This window comes from Netta rufina, assembly GCF_964035555.1.
Source record: "Netta rufina genome assembly, chromosome: 1".
In the NCBI taxonomy this organism is placed as follows: domain Eukaryota; kingdom Metazoa; phylum Chordata; class Aves; order Anseriformes; family Anatidae; genus Netta; species Netta rufina.
Window position 1 is genome coordinate 193,427,840 of NC_140123.1, and position 22,035 is coordinate 193,449,874.

Here is a 22,035-nt window from a genome sequence, read left to right on the forward strand (position 1 = left end):
GCTGTGACAGCCACAGTCCCATCACACAACAGAGCCCAAAGCTGGGAATGGGTTTGTTCAGCCTGGAGAAAAGGAGGCTCAGGGGCGACCTTATCCCTCTCTATAAATACCTTAAAGGAGGCTGTGGAGAGGTGGGGGTTGGTCTATTCTCCCATGTGCCTGGTGACAGGATGAGGGGGAATGGGCTTAAATTGCGCCAGGGGAGTTTTAGGTTGGATATTATGAAGAACTTCTTTACTGAGAGGGTTGTTAGGCATTGGAATGGGCTGCCCAGGGAAGTGATGGAGTCACAATCCCTGGAGGTCTTCAAAAGACGTTTAGATGTAGAGCTTAGGGATATGGTTTAGTGGAGGGCTGTTAGTGTTAGGTCAAAGGTTGGACTCAATGATCTTGAGGTCTCTTCCAACCTAGACAATTCCGTGATTCTGTGCTAACAGCGATTTGTTTGTCAGAAAGAGAGGCGGATACAACTCAGGAAGCAGCCCCTCACACCCCACACAGACAGAGCCCTGCCTTCCCTCACCCTTCACTCCCCAGCCCCATCCCTCCTCCTTCCCGCCCTTTCCCCCTTCTGCCAGTCCCGCGCTGAGGGCGGCCAGCCTCACTCCGCTACTGCGCATGCGCCGGCGGCGCGGCGCGCATGGGCGGCAGGTGACGGCGGGAGCTGGCGGGCGGCGGGGCGGGCTGAGGAGAGGGGGCTGCAGCCGGGCTGTGAGGAGGCGGCGTGAGGTGAGGGGCTCCTGAGCCCCCCTGAGCCCAGGCGGTGTCCCCTTAGGGGGAGCGCGGAGCCTGAGAGGAAGTCGGGCGCTGCGAGTCTCCTCACGGCTTTCTCCTTTGTTCCGCGATAAAGCGCCGGGAGCCGTGCCGGGTGTTGGTGGTCCAGCGGCGGGGAGCTGAGGGGCGTCCTCCTGAGGCGTCGGATCCAGCCGCGGCGCCTGGCTTGTGCCCGAGGTGCGCTGCCGGGGGAGTAAGTAGGGGCTGCTCCGAGTCTGGCCTCCACACAGCCCCGTAATTACCTCCTAACTGCCTCCCAGCCCTGCTCAGGAGCACCCTGATTCCACCCTGGGCTGCTGCTAGGCCGTTTATCCTTGTGCCAAGGTTGCTGCTTAATCAAAAGTAATTGTTTCTCGAAAATATCGCCCTAAGCACCCTTTTTCTAGGACGGTATCCTGCTGGAGAACAAGACACCCGCATGCAGTCAGTGGTGATCTAAGTTTGTCATTCAGCAGCTTAAATGTGTTTGGTGGAGGTTAGCCTGGCTGCAAAACATCTTCACGGGGCTGGCAGGTTAGCAGGAGATCCCTGCTCCTCTGGACTACAGTTATGCAGCAGGATAGAGGGGCTGAGACAGCTAATGTGCATTTCCGTGCGCTCAGGGAACTGTGCCAAGCCTTAGAGAGCGCAGCCAGTGGAGAAGAGAGCTGTCCTGAAATCCACGTGAGACTTTCAACAGTTTCTGAAACTTTCTGACTTTGCTTGTCCCCTGTTTCGGAGGCTGTCTGGATATTTTTCTTCCTTCCTTGATAATTATTTGTAGTTAATTTACAGAGAGAAACTGTAAGGTATCCAGTTTAAGAAAAAAATCATTATGTTTTTGAAGATACTTGAATAGGTACTGTTTCCCATAATATTTCTAATCTCCTTCTGCAAACCTAATGATTTCTTATGTGGCATTATATTTATGCCCAGCAAAGCATATTTATAAATACTGTGGAGTGCTTTATTTACTGTCTTGATAACTTACAGATACACTTGTCTGCTGATGAGGTATCTATTGCACTACCAAAACTTCCAAATTTACTTTTTGGCTGTGTTAGGTTTGACAAGTCAGATTCCAGCTCTTGAGGTTGTTTCAGTTCTCTCTCTACAATATATGTACCATCTTTATCTCAATTTTAGAAAGTTGACGCAAAGTTTTATCTTTAACTGAGGTGTTTCTCTGTGTTTTGTAACAAAAATCCAGCCTTTCCAGTGAGTGGACAATCAAACCATGGTCAGGCCCTGGCACAGGCTGCCCAGAGAAGCTGTGGATGCCCCATCCCTGGAAGTGTTCAAGGCCAGGCTGGATGGGGCTTTGGGCAGCCTGGGCTGGTGGGAGGTGTCCCTGCCCATGGCAGGAGGGGGATGGAACTAGATGATCCTTAATGTCCCTTCCAACCTAAACCTGATGAACCTTTAGTCTTTCATGAATAGTCCTAGTCTAAAATTTTACTGTAATTTAATGTTGCAGCTTTACCTAACTGGTCTGGTAATTGGGCTCCTACTATTTTTTTCAGCTGTATTTCTGGACTTCATTTTCTTCATATGACTCTGCTGCTTTAAGCTTGGGTTTTTATGCCGTCGTATTAACATTCAAAGAACTATTTTGTCTTCCTCATCTTTCCTTATGCCCCACCTGTTTGCTGCTACATGTAAATCCTAATTTATTGGTTGTCCAGGGAGGTGATGATCTGTGACTAATCTGCTTTCCCTATGTTATTCCCTTGCTACTTCTAAATGTATATAAAAGCAGACCAAAATACATGTTTCTCCAGTCAACTGAACTGTGACTATTCTTTGGCATATTCATTTGCAGATACACTATATACCTTTCTCTGTTTATTTTGGTTTTTGAATTCTGCCTGGTGTGAAAACATCTGTGTAATGCCTTATGTAGTAAAGGCCTATTTTGCTGTGGTCTTTAACTCTAGCTTAATAATGCCATTATCCCAAGCTAGAAAGTCTCTTTAGATTTTACATCAATTCTTGCTGCCGCTTCTTTATGTATACGACAAGAGATGATAATTAAAATCTTTGTTTTCCAGATTGCTTGCTTCTGGTCTCCACACCTCGAGAGGGACGTGAATGTTTAGGTGGCTAACTGCAGGAACATCAAAATGCCTAATCTCGAACATTCAGCGTATCCAGCAGCTACACTGCTTCACTTGGAAAGTTTGGTGCCTTGTCGAGAATCCCAAGTGTCCATGTTGCTGTCCATATTTGGAGAGGTAGTGCTTTCTATACTGTATGTTTGAGTAGAACAAAGATGTTTTATTATCTCAGAGGGAGCAGTAGAAGTTGTGGAAGCTTTTGTGATGTCACTTCTTTATTTATTTTTTTGTTACCCATCTTTAGCATCAGTGTTTGGAAGATAGATTCTAATAAGTTCTGGGTACTTTTTTTTTTTTTTCAGTGGCACTGTAGAAATTCCGTTTGTTTTTTACCTGTAAGTCTATTGTGTGTATGAGCTCTAGGTACCTGAAATTGATGTAGTTGGTAGTTCTGTTGCAGGCTGTAAGGTTTTGAAATCACTGGGTTTTTCACTGGTTCTGCTGCTGGTTGGCAAAGCTGTGGTAAGAAAGTAATGGAGGTTTTTATCTGCAAACTTAAAAGCAGTTGATTTAATTTACATTCCTTTAACAAAATGGAAATTAATATCTGCTTCTACCTTTAATTATAGATAATAAGTATGTAAAACTTAAATGCTATATTTATTACAAATGTAGTTGCAACAAGCCTAAAAAAATTCTTAAATTCTTCTTAAATATGCAGGTCAGGTTATCCTCATATCTTGCACAAGAATGCAGTCATCTTGGGATAATTGATTATCATTGTTACTCATAAATAATGTTTGTCAAATTTATTTTTGTTTTCAGTTTTTAAGTTGGTGTACAAGATTCTTAAAAATGACAGCACAAGAATAAATGCTTGTTCGGAACGAAATAAAAAAATAATAGGTTAATGTCCTTGTATTGTAGGAAAAAAATATGGAATGCACTGCATCAGTATCATTAATTAAATAGTGATATTATATCAAATATTTCTTCACGACGGAAAAGCAAACTTCTTTACCATCTCCTCAGCCCATTTAATTCTTTTCTATATAGTACTGATGAAAAGAAAAGCATCTTTGTAGCATTTGTAGAAGTTAGAACATTGAAAAATTTACCAATTTGCCCTTGCCAGGATTTGGATTGTTAGATAACTGATTTGAATTAAGAGCCAACTGTTTTTGTTATTTATTGAGACTTTATTATTTTTTTTTTTTAATGAAAAACGCTCCTCACGTTATAGCAGTTTCACTGGTAGCTTCATGTGTTTCATTGAAACTTCATTGAGCTTCACTTGATTCTTGGGTCTTATTTTCCCAACATTTCAATGGTCACAGTATCAATGTGATCAAATTTTGTGTTTCATCTTATTTGGCATGTTTTATATTTAATGTCTTGACTTTAAAGGTAACTTTTCTTTTGGAGGAAAACTTTATTGATAAATCCTCTATCTGTTGAACAAAATAGAAGAAGTATTGAAACAGCAATAACTTTACTGATTTTTTTTGTTGTTGTTCCCTTCCTCCTTCCTCCCACCTAGCGTCAGCAGTTGAGTTTTCCATCCATCTTTATCTACGGACATACATCCAGTGGAAAGACCTACGTGATGCAAACTCTTCTAAACACATTACAGGTAAGTTTGTTAGCAATCAATACTGAATTTAGAACTGTGTAATGAAGGGGTGATAAAAATATATTCCCTCAGGCGAGTTTCTGCTTTGCCAGAATAGTTTGTTTCCTCAGCCATTTCTGCCTTTTTGATCCTTTTCCTCTAATTAATGTGTAGTGAACACATCATACTTTTTGCTCACTAGTACGCTTAGGATAATATGAAATAGTACGTGATAAGATATAATATATGCCATTGTAACTTTTCTCAGGAAAAAAATTAAAAAGAAAAAAGCAGCCCAACTTTGTTCAGCTCACTGAAAGGGACTTAGCCTCCAATGATAAGCGAGTACTTTTACGATTGTTTCAGTTCAATCTGAAAGTCACCCGTAGTGTACCTTTTTCTCCTGTAATTCTCCTTTAAAATAATTTTATTTGGATGTGGGGGGGGAAAAAAACAACTATGAAAGTTTCACAAATGGAATTTTGGTGATACAAATGTCCCAGTGATGTTTAACATGTATTGCAAAGATCTATACAGAGTAAAGGAAATCTTAACACGCTTAGCTTGTTACTAGCTTAAAATTATAGGGGCCAAATGCAGGAGCTGTTGTGAGAGAAGATGAGTGACAGTGAGGAGAGTTTACCAAAGTGGAATTTTATTTATGTATTTATTTTATTAACAAACTAATTTCAATTATATTCAGTTGGGTGTATATAATCTCCTTAAATATAATCCTAAAAGCTTGAATTTAGGGAAGTCATTGAAAGCATTCTAAGCAAACATGCAGGCAATGTGTTTGCTGAAAAATTAAAAACAAACAAAACTGCCCACAAAAAAGTGAGTCAGTGAAATGATGAAAATCACTGTCTGGATACAAGGCTACTGCCACTTGTTTTGATACTTCTGCAGATTCAAGGAGAACGTTGTATTCATTGTAACGTGTTCAGTTGGTTCCAGTCAGTGCACTTGTAGACACAGGAAAATCTTTTTTTATTTTGAAAGTTTAACACTCAAGATCTAAGATCTTGAAGCAGTGTTGCATGGGTTGAGTTGTTTTAGTTCAAACAATAATTGGTTATTCTTTTGCATAATGAATCGGTTCTAAATGGAAAAAATGTACTGAAAACCATTTTTATTATATTTTCAGAGCCTTCTTGAAAACATGAAATTTTCATTTTTTTCTAGATCATCCAAACACAGCTTGATGTGCATCATATGTTAAAAATCCCATTTAAACAGTATGCCACTTGCTGTTGGTAATGTAATAAAATCAGTTTAGATTTTTTTTCAAAATTTTTGAGCTATTGAATGCCTTGAACAAATATTTGTAGATAGTGTTGTAGCTAGATGGTTAGCAACAAGTGAATTGTATCAACTAATTGGAATCAAGGATTTTTTGGGATAAGAAGAATATAAATGTGAAACAAAATAAACATCAAAGATTCCTGCTTTCAGTAGAAGTAAAATCATCTTGATTTTAAGTCAGTTCATGCCATACAGATGATCACAGAAAATAAATATATGCACATTTTTCAAACTGATTTAAAAAGAACATCTAAATAATTTTTTGTATTAAATCTATGAACTTTGAATTTAACTTTTTAACATTAATTTTTTGTCTATCCTGTAGACTTATTTTTCTCCTTTTTTGTGTAGATGTACCCATTTCATAGTTATGTTTTTTATTGTATTAGTAATGTGCTTAAATGGTCTGGGACTTAAGACCTTTGGCTTAAGTGTGTCCAAAATCCAAACAGTATATTTGTTATGATGTATAAAATACATTTTCCCTCCTTCTCTTGTGACTAGAGGGCCCGTGACTTCTGTTTTTACTGATTTTGTACTGCACATCCTGTTTTTCTTAGCTCTCCTCCTTATTTTGGGACAGTGGGACCTTCCCCTTATCTTCTTAATGTACTCCCCACTGCTAGGCCACTGTCATGCCTGCACAATCAGTTTTGAATATACAAGGTTAGTGGAATTTTACACTGCAAAAACACCTTCTATTGCAAAAACATAACTTTCTCATACAGTTCCTGTGTGTTACTAACCAGAATAACTTTGTCAGGAATGGACTTATTTCAGTTGCAAGGTCTGTAGGCAGAGAAACCTGTCCTTTAAGCATTGTATGCACTGTTATCACTGAGGATCTGAACTACGTAGCAGTGGGTCATTGTGGCTGAATGTGTGCTTCTCACAAAAATACTTGTCTTGAATCATGTAGAGAGGTATGGCCTTAAGTCCACTTCAGTCCCTATCTGGTCAGTGCTGTCAGTATTCGAAGTACTTGGTCCTTGCCACTTCTGTGACCTTTCTTTTTCTTTTAGCATGTGTATATATGTAGCTTTACTTGTTCTTCTAATCTTTCCTAAACCAAGTTTCAAAGTCCTCCCATGTTGAAGGGTGTTATCACAGAAATTTCCTAATCCTATTAGCACCTATGCTTTTATCAGTCAAGTTCTTCAGGGATTTAAATCCAGTGACCTCATGTCCAAACTATATCTGAGTTCATAAATTTCTTATCTGTTCTCATAGTCATGAGAACAGATAGGCTTGTTTGGAGTGTATACACATCACAGACCTGCAGGGCTGTTTTGTTTTTTTTGTCTGCAAAACACAGTGGTCTTGTCTCTGTCATCAAAAACTCTGTAGAGAATTTTTCTACACAGAAAAGTGGGAGACAATGGCCATGATCTTCTTTTGTGTAGTTTCTAATGCTGTGTCAGCCAGTTGCAACGTAAGCAGAGAGCCAGGTACTGGAAGGAGTAGGATTTAAGCAGCAACTCATTCTACAGAACTTGTTGCCAAGTATAAGTATCTGGTGAAGGCTTTTCTGGTGCTGAAGGCTTTCCTTCTGCTATGGAGGTGCAGCATTTTGAGTAAGTGATTGTAGTGACATAGCCCCTTTCTTTTAATAGCGATAGAAATTGTAAGAATGCTATTTATATGTTGTTTGAGTGGCTTGCCAGCACATACTCTTACTTTCCCACATCAGTTGAATCATATACCATATATTGTACTTTAAGCAGAAAGTCTGGAACAAAGTACTTATATATATATATATAATATAAAAATAGTCTTCATACACACACACCAGTGCTAGGAGTTTAATTTCGCAAATAATGCGTATATATATCAGTGACTAATGCTTCCCAGAGGTTTTAATGTTCAGTGTAAAAACAGCATATGCTTTACTGAAGAGTATGAAACTGTAAAATTATCTATTTTCTAAACATTTGTTGCTAGAACATTGCCAGTTTTCCTTATATAGGCTTGAATGCTACTACTGTTAGAATCATAGAATATTGGACTTGGAAGGGGCCTGCAAGGATCATGGAGTCCGACCCCTGGCTCCACGCAGAACCACCCCAAAATCAGACCCTGTGTCTGAGAGCGCTGTTCAAACACTGCTTGAACTCCAGCAGCTCGGTGCTGTGCCCACTGCCATGGGGAGCCTGTCCCAGTGCCCGACCACCCTCTGGGTGCAGACCCTTTCCCTAACCCCCAGCCTGACCCTCCCCTGTCCCAGCTCCATGCCGTTCCCTCGGGTCCTGTCGCTGTCCCCAGAGAGCAGAGCTCAGCGCCTGCCCCTCTGCTCCCCTCGTGAGGGAGCTGCAGGCCGCCATGAGGCCTCCCCTCAGCCTGCTCTGCTCTGGGCTGAGCAAACCAAGGAACCTCAGCCACTCCTCTTATATCTTCCCCTCTAGGCCCTCCATCATCTTTGTAGCCCTCCTTTGGACACTCTCTAATAGTTTTATACTCTGGCACTCAAACCTGCACATAGTACTTAAGGTGAGGCTGTACCAGTGTGGCACAGAGTGGGACAATCCCTTCTCTTGACCAGCTAGCAATACTGTGCCTGATTCACTCCAGGGTACAGTCAGCCCTTCTGGCTCCCAGGGGACACTGCTGGCTTATATTCAGCTTGCCATTGACCAAAACCCCCAAATCCTTTTCTGTAGGGCTGTGCTATTTTGCAGTCCTTAGCATCTTCTGTTTCTAGACGAATGACTGTAAGTTTTCAATATTACGGAATTGGTGCTTACAAATACGTTTTTTGAAATGTATGTCATACTCTGTATTTTCACATGCTCTTTGCTCTGAAAAGATGTGGTTTTCTGAAAATGTTCTGCACTAGCAGGCTGATCACGTGCCTGATATAGAAGCTTACACTTCATCTTGGGGTCATTTATATGGAATGAATGCCAAAAACTTTCAGAGCGATTTTGAACTGCATGCTCCTGGATCGTTTTCTTTGTAATATGTTTGAGAAATTCGTGTTATCCAGACACTGTAATTTGTAATTGATTATTTTATGAGATTGTAATGTGTTATGGTAGTTCAGCTTTTCTTTGATCAAAATGCTATTTGGCTTTCTTTCCGTGTATTGCTCTCAAAAGCGAATTTTTTAAACACAATTAGAAGATAAACTACGTGTTTCATAAGAGGACTTGTCAGTTCTCTTCACTTTGTGGTATGTAACATTTTGACTAGATATATAAGTAATCATTCTTGTTTGGCAGGGTTTTGTTTTATGCTCTGTATTCTGTTGGCAGGGTCTGGTTCCTTTCAGTGTCTCATCTGGAAGGAAAAGTTGATTTTCTAGTATTTATAGTGCTTTTTCAGTATAAATACGGTATAGCAGTAAAATTGTGTATTTTCTGTTCTCTTCAGCTTCCTCATGTGTTTGTGAACTGTGTGGAACACTTTACTTCACGGCTTCTCTTAGAAGAAATTCTTATCCAGTTGCAAAACCGTTCTTCTGAAACAAAAGAAGCTGCTCATGTGCCTTGTGATACTTTCAATGACTTCGTGCGTCTGTTTAAGCAAGCCATCGTCAGTCAAGATCTTCAAGATGAAACGTTCTATATTGTAAGTAATTTAATTTTAGTGTGCAGGTTTCATTTCAGCTGTGAGGGTGTGACTAACTGTCAATCATTTATATGTATTAGATCCGTTTTCACAGAATTCCTTCATGGATTTTGCTGAGAATCTGTTGATACTGTAGATTTTTTTTCAGTTGGTTTGCTGGCTCTAGATGAGCCAGATGAGGGTCTGTATTCTTCCTGGATTTAGTTTTTTTATACGCAAACTGTGTATAACTAGTAATGACCATAAATTATACTATATAGTTAATTTCAGTTTGTAATAAGCATATTTAAACAGACCTTATATTTAAATAAACATATTTAATAAGGCCTGTCTAAATATGTTTATATTTCCATTTAAAATACCTAGTATGATGTTCTTTAACTTAGTAGCTATATTTAGGGAAAACAGTACTATCTCATTGTTGCCTACAGCTCGTGAAGTTAGTAAAATTTACTCTTTGACAAGTGGAAAAAAAAAATGAACCCATACTTTCAAAATATAATAAGCTATTCACAGATAATTCAATTTAATGTACAGCCACAAAAGTGGTATTAGCATCCTTCAACAATTCTATGAGAACAAAATTTAGCACTAAAATGAGTAGAAGGAAATTTGAGTAGAAGGAATTTCACAAAATACATTATATAATAACATTTATTTTTTAAACTTTTTAAGTGAATATATGAATTAAGAAAACTGTTCTCCATCAGTAAAGAATGCTTCAAGTGTTGTATTAAAATGAGCGTCGCTTAGAAAGTTCTTGAAAGATGGTTGTAGAAAGCAAAGCATTCAATATCTTGAAAGGTTCAATTGTATCAGGTAGATAGTTGCTGAATCAGAATAATTAAGTATTAAATTAGTATTTCAGTTCTGTTCTGCATGGGAACAGACAGGAATGGAAGAAATTGATTTGTATATATTAACCTGTGTCACCTGGATTTATGTTAAAGTGCTTTAAATTGAGACTGATGGAAGACCAGCATGCTGGTAACATAAACTGGCAAAACTAATTTATTCTGTTTCATTTTGGTACTAAATAATGTAATATCTCGGCCAAATGAATTCAGAGTAAATGAAGATAAATGTTTACTCTCAAGCGAAGGATTCTAAATGTTTCTCCTAACCCGAGCATGGGTGCTGAATTTTTGTGATTAGTTGGAAAAATTAATTTACTCATTCTACCTACCTGAAAAATTGGAGCAGATAAAACTTTTATTCATTTGTACATCTACAATATTTAGCACTTTACAGAAGTAAGAAGCTGCTATTTTTAACGTTACTTAGCAGTTGGTTGTACAAGGTACTTTTAAAACAAAAATAGGTTAAGCATCACATTAAGGTAAAACGAAATAATAAGGTGGGTGCAGATTTATACGTCTGTGTGTAGACTGTTCCTTTGAACCACTTGACACATTGCACAATCCAGTGTCATGTATATTTTATATGCTGTAAATACAAACTCAACTTTCTTTCCCACTTAAAAGTAAGATCTACTTAAGTTAAGACCCTAAAGCCTGGTGTACGCTAAGTGCATGTTACTAGATCTTTATAATCAATATTTTCTTAATAAAAATATGTAGACACAATTTTCAAACAATTCAGGGTAAACATGGTCAGTAGCATAAAACAGAAGATGATAAAGGGACTGGAGCACTTCTCCTGTGAGGGAAGCTGAGGGATCTGGGGCTGCTCAGCCTGCAGCAGAGGAGGCTGCGGGGTCTCCTCAGTGTCCATAAACACCTGCAGGGAAGGTGCGGAGCGGAGGGAGCCAGGCTCAGGGCGGTAGCGTGGCCGAGCGGTCTAAGGCGCTGGATTAAGGCTCCAGTCTCTTCGGGGGCGTGGGTTCGAATCCCACCGCTGCCAGCAGACATTTTAGGGAGCATTCATCTTGAATGCAATCCCACAGCATCTATGGAACCAGCTGGGGGAATCAGGCTCCATCAAGTCTGCATGGGCTCAAAGCTGTGCAGAGGAAAAGGCTCTGGGGGTGCTGAGCGATGCTTGCCTGATTATGAGCCGGCAGTGTGGGCAAGATCAGGAATAGTGTGGTTGGCATGAGCAAGGAGGTGACTGCTCTGGTGAGGCTGCACCTGGAGTGCTGTGTTCAGCTTTGGGCCCCTCGCTACAAGAAGAGCATGGATGGAGGCCCTGGAACGTGTCCCCAGAGAAGGGCTGCAAAGCTGATAAAGGGCCTGGAGCACAAGTCCTATGAGGAGCAGCTGAGGGCACTGGGTCTGGAGAACTGTGTCTGGAGAACTGGAGGCTCAGGGCAGACCTCGCTGTTCTCTACAACTACCTGAAAGGAAGGTGTGGGGAGCTGGGGGTCAGCCTCTTCTCACAGGGAACTGGTGGCAGGACCAGAGGGAATGGCCTCGAGTTGTGCCAGGGGAGGTTCAGGCTGGCAATGAGGAGCCATTTCTGCTCAGAAAGAGCAGTCAGGCACTGGGACGGGTTGCCCAGGGAGGTGGTGGAGTCACCGTCCCTGGGGGTGTTCAAGGAGAGGTTGGACGTGGTGCTTGGGGACATGGGTTAGTGGTGGCATTGGTGGTAGGGGGTGGTTGTCCTAGGTGATCTGGGAGGGCTTTCCAAACCTGAATAATTCTGTGATTCTATCTGAAGGTGACTGTTACATGAACCAAACACAAATGTCATTATTAAACTACATATTTTATGCAGTTTTAAGTAAATACCAAGACACTTGAACTGTTATCTCAGAGATAATACTTTCTTTTTTTCTGTTTAGTATGCTTTTGAAATATCCTTTTCATAATATTTTCCTTGGTTGTCCACCAAGTTATTTTTCGTACTGTGAAGAACAGAAATGATAGATGTCTTAATATTTTGGTGTGGTAAGAGGATAGGCATATAATTTTCTAGGGACCTATACTTTGTCTTTCAACAGCAGTAAGTCAAAAAAAGTAATGAAGTTCAAAATTTAGATTTATATTGTATGCAGTAAATAAAATACAATGACATACAAAGAAATGTTTCTCTTACTTTTTTCATTCCTGTCAAGATTCTAAGTGTACTGGGAATAATGATTTTTTTTTTTTTTTTTTTTTGGTTTGCTTGCTTGTTTTTGTTTGGTCAAAGGTTTGACATTAATGTTTCTGTGCTCCAGATTTTTTCCTGTAGGCTTGAATGTTCAGTTTGGTGTTCCTTGTGTAAGCTAGATGTATGCAATAGATCCGTTAATACTACACAAAGCTTGCATAAAATACAATAAAGTCTGTAAACTTCAGGGCTGCAAACTATGGCAAGAAATTTCTCTCAAAATCCAGTTGTGTGAATTACAGGTGGCAGCTAATTGTTTGAAGATATTAAGTTGTGCCTTGTATTTCTGAGACATAATTTCATAGAGGGGAAAAGACAGCTTTCCTACTGTAGGCAAGTTGATTTAGTGTTACAGTAATAACTTTTAATAGAATAATAATTTTGGACCAAATTTAGGTTTCAGTGGTTGTAAATGATATTATTTCAGTGGTTGTAAATGATATTACAGTTTTCTCATTAAGATTCTTGACTGATGTATTTTCTTTTAATCCTTACTGCAATAGGGCAGTAAGAATTTAGCTTTTCTGAGGATTGTATTCTTTTGGTTTTGGATATCAGAGCTGCTTCGACTTTTAGGAAGTACCTCAGAAGCAATAATCTCTCTGATGTTGCTTATTTAAGGTATCTTGCTGCAAAGATAGTTTCCTATTCTGAGAGCTATCTGTGAGATGTGTCTACAGCAGCTACGAATTTGTTTCAGGTCCACATAAGAATGCTAGTTAACATTATCTATATCATTATTTTGTTAAAAGGTACTGGATCGAGCAGAGCAGCTGAGGGAAATGGAAGCAAATGTCTTGCCAGCATTTCTTAGGCTTCAAGAATTGGTAAGTATCTGAGGAAAAAAAATAGCGTGTTTCCTGCACACTGAAAGTAACTGAATATGAGATATCTGTTCAGGCTCACTTACCATGAAAGGTAATTCTTTAGATGAGAAGTTGCTTTTTTTAATTATTATTTTTCTGGAAAGTAAGTAACTGGCAGCGGTCAAAACCAGAAAAAAAAACAACAACAAACAAACACAGAAATTAAACGTTGATGTGTTTTTCTTACATTCCTCTTTTTCTTTAAAATACTTTTTTAGTTCTGTTTAATAATATCTTCTTTTAGCACATCTGATTGTTTATAGATTTTTTTTTTTTTTTGAGGCTGATGGTCAGATATGCATCTGTCTTTTCTAGAATATTTTCAAGAAGAATGTGAAATTTTTCTACACTTCTGCTGTAGTTCCACCACAGTATGTTCCTGCTTTGGAGTTAAACACTGTCTTGTCCACTCTCACTTCTGAAGTGTGTAGGCTTATGCCTTGGAAGAAGTAAAAATGGTTTGTTCTCTGAAAATACACGGAAAACAAAACCAGAAGATGGTGGCACTTTGAAATGTCTGAACAACTAAATAGAGGAAATTACTTTTTGTACCTCAGGACTTGTGTGTGGTAGTCAGTAATTTCATGGTGACACTGATATCACTATTTAGTGAATGAAGACTGATTCACAGCTGTGCTCTTAATCCTGGCAGCAGATGCATTTTCCTGTCTCTTTTTGTCTGTTGTGTCCATGTTGTGGAGTTTGCTGCCCTTGAAGCAGTAACGTCTGTCTGAGACTTAAATATGCTAAAGCAGCCCCCTCAAGTTCAGAAGTAGTATACAAATAAATTTGTCAGCTTTCCTCTATGCTGAGGTTCCAGTGGTTTAAATTCTGGATTCTGAGGTGCTGTAACACTGTTGTGCAGCTGATGTTGCAGAGGAATGAACGTCACAGGGGGAAATCTACTGCATTGCTTAGTTTAATGCTTGGGAGACGAGGAATTTCACTGGTGATTTTTTTGAGGAGGAGCCCAATAGTCATTTTTCTCATTGGTGTTATAACATCTATGTTTCCTTCTGCTCATCTGTTATACTTTTTATTTTCCTTCTTGTAGACTGCCAGAAATGTGACAGTTGTCTTGCTCAGTGAAATAGTATGGGAACTGTTCCGTCCCAATACTGGATGCTTCGAGCCATTCACCTTGTATTTTCCTGATTACAGCATAGGTAATCTAATTCTTTAATTTGCTTTCTGGAGATTGAATAATACATGATTTAAAAGAGAAAACATGCAAATGTGTGTTCTGCCATGTTTACCATTATGCCTTTTACAGAATCTGAAATAAGTAATAGCTGCTGGGATGTAGAAATCTGTATTCACACAAAGTCTAAAACACTCATCTTTCTTCTCTTGCCAAAACATCTGAAAATAACATTTTGGTTCCATTTATACTTTCTAGTTCTTTGCATCAGTGTGATTTTTTTTTTGTGATTTGTTTTCTTAAATTATTTTTCCACTTGTCAAATGCGTTCAGTTTATTAAGTTAGTTTTAGATAAGCAAAACTTACTTATGTTTAAACAGGACACCTGCAGAAGATCTTGTGTCAGAATCATCCCCCTGAATATTCTGCGGATTTCTATGCTGCATATATCAATATTCTGCTTGGTGTCTTCTACATGGTCTGTAGGGACCTGAAAGAACTTCAGCATCTGGTGAGATGAGATCCTTTTAAGTTTTTTTTTTTTTGTTGTTGGTTTTCCACATAAGCTATGAAAAGTCTAGATTTATTATTGAATATGGACAAAGAGAAAATGTGTTAGCTCAAAATTCAGTTTTTCTGAAGATCCATGACAAAGGTTGCAATTGTTCTGGTGGCTGTAAAGGGTTTCCTGAGCTACATAGTGTTCCAGTCAGGGAGGCAACAAAAGCTGCACTAAGGGGATATCGGTCTGTATATGATTCACTCAGCTTGGAAATTCTCTTGGTGTGTGGGTTTTTTGTTGTTGTTTTGTTTTTTTTTTTTTCCTTTTTTTCCTTTTTTTACTCAAGCCATTCCACAATATCAGAGACTGAGAGGACTAGAATAAATATTTTCACCTATTGGGATAAGAGGATAAATCTGATAAAACTCTTTATGGCTCCTGTAAGTGTAGCAGAAGCAATTGTTGCCACCGCAGCAGTTTTTGAAGAGCAGCTCCATTACAGACTCTGTTAGTAGGGTGCTGTTTAGTAATAGTTACGATTTTACTCTTTCAAGCAACAGTAGCCCTCGCTGTACTTTTTTTTTTTTTTTTTTTTTTTTACTCTTCAGATTCTTTTTATACATCGTTATGTGGATTTGTACTTTGCACACTGCCGTCTGCTTGCTTTTATGGACTTCTGTAACACCTAATAGACTCCTGCATTTGTTTCCTGGACTATTCAGTGTATTCAGTAGAACAGCAGACAGCTGCTTTCAATACGTGAAGGAATAACTTCAAGTAAATGGTTTTAGATAACCATTACACGTCCAACCACAAGCTTTATGGTTTCTTATGTTTATTAAACATAACATATCACCCAACATTCTTTATACTTCAACATTATGGGAAATTTAACTTGAAATTTGAAACAATTTACTTTATTATTTAGTAGCATAAAATTTCCCCTTGATTTGCTTCCTACAGAGGATTTCAAGGTACCCAAGCTGCTGAGTCAGAGCAGCAACAAGCCAGAGCTGTTACATGATTTTAGAGAAACTTAGCATATTAATTTGGATAAAGGTCTAGAGAAGTTAGGATTAGCAGGAATATTTTCATCATTGTTCTGTTGGAATTAAAAATAGATAAGTCAAATGTTTTTGCAAAACAATGTCTGAGGGAACAAAATTGCGTTGAAGATACTTGGTGAAAGGAGTTTTAGGCAGATACCAATTGAAGAAAGTGATAGCAAACAGTTTAAAAAAAAAAAATTAAACACACACTTTGGTGACCTTTGCATAGGAAAAGTTGAATAGCAATGCCAGGTATTAGCTCAGGTGATTGTTTAAATAAATATAAATACAACATACTTACATAATTATATAAAACAAAGTACTTATGTAATTATGCACTTATAATGTAATTATATAAGTCCAATTAAATTTTTCTTGTGGGGAGAATGTGATGAAATTTTTAACCACTGCCAACTGTACGGTTTTATGACCAATGAATGAGTTGTGCCAATGAGATGATCTGAACGTTCTGCCTGCATTTCCAACAGGAAACATGTCTAAACTTCAGCTGAACGTATGTATTAAGTACACAGGCTTTATAATTAGGTGAGATTAGCTTCAGTTTGTGTCTCTTTGAGTACAGACATGGCTCTGTCAGGGCCAGCAACAGCGCCGCTGGTGTAGTGGTATCATGCAAGACTCCCATTCTTGCGACCCGGGTTCAATTCCCGGGCGGCGCAGGAAGCTTTTTCTCCTCAGGAGTAGCAGCATGGATTCACCAAGGGGAAGTCCAATTGTCATACTGTTTTCCCAGGCTACAGTAAGGCCTTTCGTACTGTCCCCCATGAGACCCTCATTGACAAGCTGTGGGATGTATTGCCTGGATGAGCAGACAGCGAGGTGGATCAAAAACCGGCAGAGTGACTTGGGCTTAAAGAGTGGGAATAGGTGGTGCAAAATCTAGAGGCACCCAGGAGTCAGTACAGGGTCCAGCCCTGTCTTACATCTTCATTAATGGTCAAGATGATGGGGCAGAGGTTACCATCAGCAAGTTTGCAGATGACACAGAATTGGGAGGACTGGCTGATTTCACCAGAGGGTTGTGCTGCAGAGGGACCTGGGTAGGCTGGAGAAAAGGACTGGCAGGAACTTCACAAAATTCAGCAAGGAGAAGTGCAGAGTCTTGCACCTGAGAAGGAACAACCCCATGTTCCCGCTCAGTATTGGCAGTGGATTGAGAAGCGTGATCATTTCCCTCTAGTCAGTGTTGGTGAGGTCTCATCCAGAATGCTGCATCCAGTTCTGGGCTCCCCAGTACTAGAGAGACATGAAACTGCTGGAGAGAAGTCTAACCAAGGGCCATGAAAATGAAGGGACTGGAGTTCCTTTTCCTGTGAGGGAGGCTGAGGGGGCTGGGGCTGCTCAGCCTGCAGCAGAGGAGGCTGCGGGGTCTCCTCAGTGTCCATAAACACCTGCAGGGAAGGTGCGGAGCGGAGGGAGCCAGGCTCAGGGCGGTAGCGTGGCCGAGCGGTCTAAGGCGCTGGATTAAGGCTCCAGTCTCTTCGGGGGCGTGGGTTCGAATCCCACCGCTGCCAGCAGACATTTTAGGGAGCATTCATCTTGAATGCAATCCCACAGCATCTATGGAACCAGCTGGGGGAATCAGGCTCCATCAAGTCTGCATGGGCTCAAAGCTGTGCAGAGGAAAAGGCTCTGGGGGTGCTGATTGATGCTTGCCTGAATATGAGCTTGCAGTGTGCCCAGGTGGCCAAGAAGCCCAGATGGCATCCTGGCCTGTGTCAGGAGTAGTGTAGTAGTGTAGCCAGCAGGACCAGGGAAATGATTGTCCCCTTGTACTGTGCTCTGGTGAGCCCACACCTCAAGTACTGTGTTCAGTTTTGGGCCCCTCACTACAAGAAGGGCATCGAGGCCCTGGAACACATCCAGAGAAGGGCTATAAAGCCGGTGAAGGGCCTGGAGCACAAGTCCTGTGAGGAGCAGCTGAGGGGAACTGGGGTTGTTGTGTCTGGAGAACTGGAGGCTCAGGGCAGACCTTACTGCTCTCTGCAGGCACCTGAAAGGAAGGTGTAGGGAGCTGGGGGTCGGCCTCTTCTCACAGGGAACTGGTGACAGGACCAGAGGGAATGGCTTCGAGTTGTGCCAGGAGAGGTTCAGGCTGGCAATGAGGAGCCATTTCTGCTCAGAAAGAGCAGTCAGGCACTGGGATGGGTTGCCCAGGGAGGTGGTGGAGTCACCGTCCCTGGGGGTGTTCAAGGAGAGGTTGGACGTGGTGCTTGAGGACATAGGTTAGTGGGTGATGATTATTTTCAGTGCCAGGACAAGAGGCAGTTGGCACAAACGGGAACACAGGAGGTGCTGCCTGAACACCAGGAGCACTTCTGCTCTGTGTGGGTGACTGAGCACTGGCACAGGCTGCCCACAGAGGCTGTGGGGTCTCCTCCTTGGAGCCCTTCAGAAGTTGCCTGGACGTGATCCTGGGCAGCCTGCTCTGGGTGGCCCTGCTTGGGCAGGGGTTGGAGCAGCTGGCCTCCGGAGGGCTCTGCCAGCCTCAGCTGCTCTGGTATTCTGTAGACATACACTTGAGTAGCCCTGCTTATCAGAATAATTTCTTTGCTTCAGGTGCACTGTGTGTAATACTAAAGTTATGAAAAGATTTGTGTAATTGGACCCTAAATTCTTTTTGTGTATGACAAGTGTTTTCTGCAGAGCACAATGGCAGGCAAATGCAAGTATCTTAGGAATGACTCCGTAGTGCCTAATATAAACCCTAAGTGTGTATGTTGTTATGTGTGATTAATAATACATTAAGAAATTAGGTTAAATTTATATGCCTTGAGTTTTCTCTATGATACCGCAGAGATTTAATAAGATGTGGTAGGACAAAAGGGGAATGAATCATGAGGATTGTTATTGTACAGCATTCTGTGTGTTATTTACTTAACTGTTAAAAAAAAGATCTAGATTAAATCATTGTCAAAGATCCCACAATCTTTTTTTAGTCAAAAAGAGTTGGTTTGAATATGGAATGTGTTAGGGATTTTATCTATCGTTCCTTCTTGTTTCTTTTAAGTACATATTGCTTACTTCTGAACATGCTGAACTGCATCTGAACTACTGTAATCTGAAAATGGGTGGTTGAAGGTAGTTTAAAAAAACAAAACAAAACACAACCTTTTTTATTCCATTTATGTTTAGTAGTTTAAAAAAAAAAAAATTATAGCCCTTGAGTACAGTAAACAGATTTTGCTGTCATCCAAGCTGAGTAAACTAGGACAGATTACTTCTGTGTATATTTAACCTACAGGAATGTTGTGACATTTTAGAGTAGAATGTTTGGAATTAAAACAGTGTAATTATTGACTGAAAAATAATTCATCAGTTTTGTAAACCAGTATTTATTCTTGTAGCTAGATCAAATGTATAGTACCTTCTTAATAGGTTGTACTTCTTATTTTCTGTAGGCAGCACTCAATTTTTCAAAATACTGTGAACCAGTGGTCAGAGGAGAAGGTAAGCTTCTGTCCTTAATTTGAGCAATTGTGTTTTTGGTGGTGGCGTTTTAAGGAAATGAGAAGGAAGTACTGTAAAAACTTCCTTCTCCCTGTAAAATTTATCCTCACTCATGCACCAGTGAGTTAACACATTTCTCTGTCAAGGCTAAGAGGAGAAAATGAGAGCAGAAGTCCTGTCAAACAGTCCCAGGGTATCTCAGAATAACCACAGAGGACCAGCAGTTGGTGCACGCAAATGCATGATGCTGGTGCATAATTGTAACACAGCATTTTAGAGTAGGGGTGTTAGACGTTTAACAGAGCTGATTTTTGCTTGGTGCAGCAAATGAACGTGACACCCGCAAACTCTGGAAAAATATTGAACCTCATTTGAAGAAGGCAATGCAAACAGTCTACCTCCGGGAAATATCCAGGTAACTTTCTGTGGTTTCTCTTGTTTTTGATTTTAGCAAGATACATCCCTAAATATTTACTTTGTCTCAATTATGTTTCATGGGTAGTGTTTCTTCTGCTCTTTAACGTTCATTTCTTTTTTGGCACATGATGTTACAAATAAGATCTCTCAGGAGGAAGCTTTTAAGTAAAACAGTATTTGTAGCAGATAAAATACATAGTAAATAAACAAGTAGAAAAGGGGTTGTGGGTTTTATTTTCACTGATGGTAATGGAAACAGATCAGTTTTGTCATGGATGGAGAACTGTCAAGCATGGGAATCCACCACCAGAATGTACGGTCACAATTACTGGTATGTATTTTGAACACTGGTAAGAACTTCGTGTATTAAACAGGTTTGTATGATTGCTGTACTTTTTGACCTTTGTTTTCTTGTCCAAGGGCAAAATTCTACTTCTTAGAAGAATTATCACTTTTGACAGCATTAAAAGTCAGAGTACTACTAATGGGCTGAACTTCTGTTGGCTCTGGATTCCTTTGTTTACTTTTTAATTTGCCAAAGTGCTAGGAAAAGGATGGCGCTGTTCATTTTTAAATGGCAGCTCTTAGCTCAGACTTAACATCTTCTCTGTGCTTCAGGCTTGTGATTCTAATGTTATACCATGGAAGTAGAGAGATTCAGTAGTGCTTGACTTCTTTATACTGATTCAAACACAATTTCTTTGTGTCACTGAGGCAATGGAGTATTCTTGTAACTGAACCTGGATGAGTAGTAGAAGGCTTTGCTAAATGTCTTGGAAAAGTGATCATTCCTTCAAAAAGAAAATTGATTTTCCTCTATATGAGCTAGACTTAGCTGCACAATGAGGCATTATTCTGTTTGCTTCAAATGTGTATTTGTACTCAATATTGGTGTTTGTTACACAGTCAGCTCAGGATCTTCCCAACTTTTTATATTCTGTGATTGTCTATTCTAACGATAATGTAATATAACACTATGATATAGCTTATGAATTGCTTCCAAATAACTAGTTTTCCCTCTTTACCATGTTCTTTGATTATTTTTGAGCTTTACTGTTTTTTTTATTATAACTTTCATCTTTTTTGCACAATAGTTCTAGGATTTACTTCTGTGTGTCTATAAATGCTTGAGGAATTAAAATAACCATATTAGTTTGTCTGGCCACAGAACTGTAATTACTCTGGGGGTTTCTTTTAGTTTTAAGTTATGGAAGTATAACTGTTAAAAGCTTCTTCTCTACCTGAATCAAGATGAAAATGAAACTTTTTTTCTGCCTATGAAGTAGACAGTGGATGAAATACTGGGTTGATAATTTGATTGAACATTCATTATAATTTGGGTATTACATCAGCTCTCAATAAACTGTTTTATGGTTTATGGATGATAAACCTGAATATGTGATAGGTAAATCAGAGACAGGATTTCAGCTGAGGGACTGTCTGTGAAGATCTTTAAAAATCAGTGGTGCTTTAAAAAAAATAATTGTTTGTTTGCAGTAAACTAAGTGGTAATCTAAAATCATGACATTTCTAATGATGTTGTTCTCTAAGGGAAGTATTAAAGTGAAAATTTTTGCTATTTAGCAAAATACCAAACTACCCATAGTTCCTTTTCTCTGACAAAATGTTCATTTTGATTTCACCAAAGCTATTCAGTGAAGAATAAATATTGCTTTCTTTTTAAAGTAGATTTCAGAATTGTATTATGAAGTAATAACAGTATTGTTCTCATTAGCATAAACAAAGCTAAGAAATAAATTAAAAAAAAAAAAAAAAAGACTAAAAAACTATCAACGTTTTTACTTTTATTCTATTTTGCTTTGTTTTGAAACTTAAAATGTTATTGGTAGTTGCTTACCGGTAGTAGTTAGATAGGAATGAATTGATAATCAGCTTGAACTCAGTTTTAATTTTAATATAACATTATTGTATGTATTTTTAATTACTGAAATATATGCAATATGGTGAGATTTGATATTTTTAATTATTCTCTTACTATATCCTAGTTAGAGTCATGAAGTGAAAATACCTGTTTGGTATATGTTTATTTTTCACCAAAAGAAGGTTTTATATGGGAGTAACAAATACTTCTTTATGTACTTCTACTATCTGCCTTTTAGCTCACAGTGGGAGCGCTTACAGCATGATGAAGGAGAAGCCGGGCAGTTGAAAGGTAACTTACAACTCACCACATGTGCTCAGAGGCTTGTAAGGTAAAATGTATACTGCTACCACTGATT

At 39.4% G+C, this 22,035-nt stretch overlaps 1 protein-coding gene across 1 annotated transcript in view; it reads left to right on the forward strand.

Moving 5' to 3' along the window:
• Window positions 1-854: 854 nt before the first annotated feature.
• Window positions 855-22,035, forward strand: part of ORC5 (origin recognition complex subunit 5) — a 68,609-nt gene continuing 47,428 nt past the window's right edge. Inside the window, exons 1-10 of the mRNA XM_084294475.1 lie at window positions 855-951; window positions 2,805-2,987; window positions 4,351-4,443; window positions 9,097-9,294; window positions 13,101-13,175; window positions 14,269-14,380; window positions 14,737-14,867; window positions 19,330-19,378; window positions 19,703-19,793; window positions 21,916-21,968. Of these exons, the coding sequence (XP_084150601.1) occupies window positions 2,877-2,987; window positions 4,351-4,443; window positions 9,097-9,294; window positions 13,101-13,175; window positions 14,269-14,380; window positions 14,737-14,867; window positions 19,330-19,378; window positions 19,703-19,793; window positions 21,916-21,968 (913 nt within the window). The 5' untranslated portion in view covers window positions 855-951; window positions 2,805-2,876. The remainder of the gene's footprint in view (window positions 952-2,804; window positions 2,988-4,350; window positions 4,444-9,096; window positions 9,295-13,100; window positions 13,176-14,268; window positions 14,381-14,736; window positions 14,868-19,329; window positions 19,379-19,702; window positions 19,794-21,915; window positions 21,969-22,035) is intronic.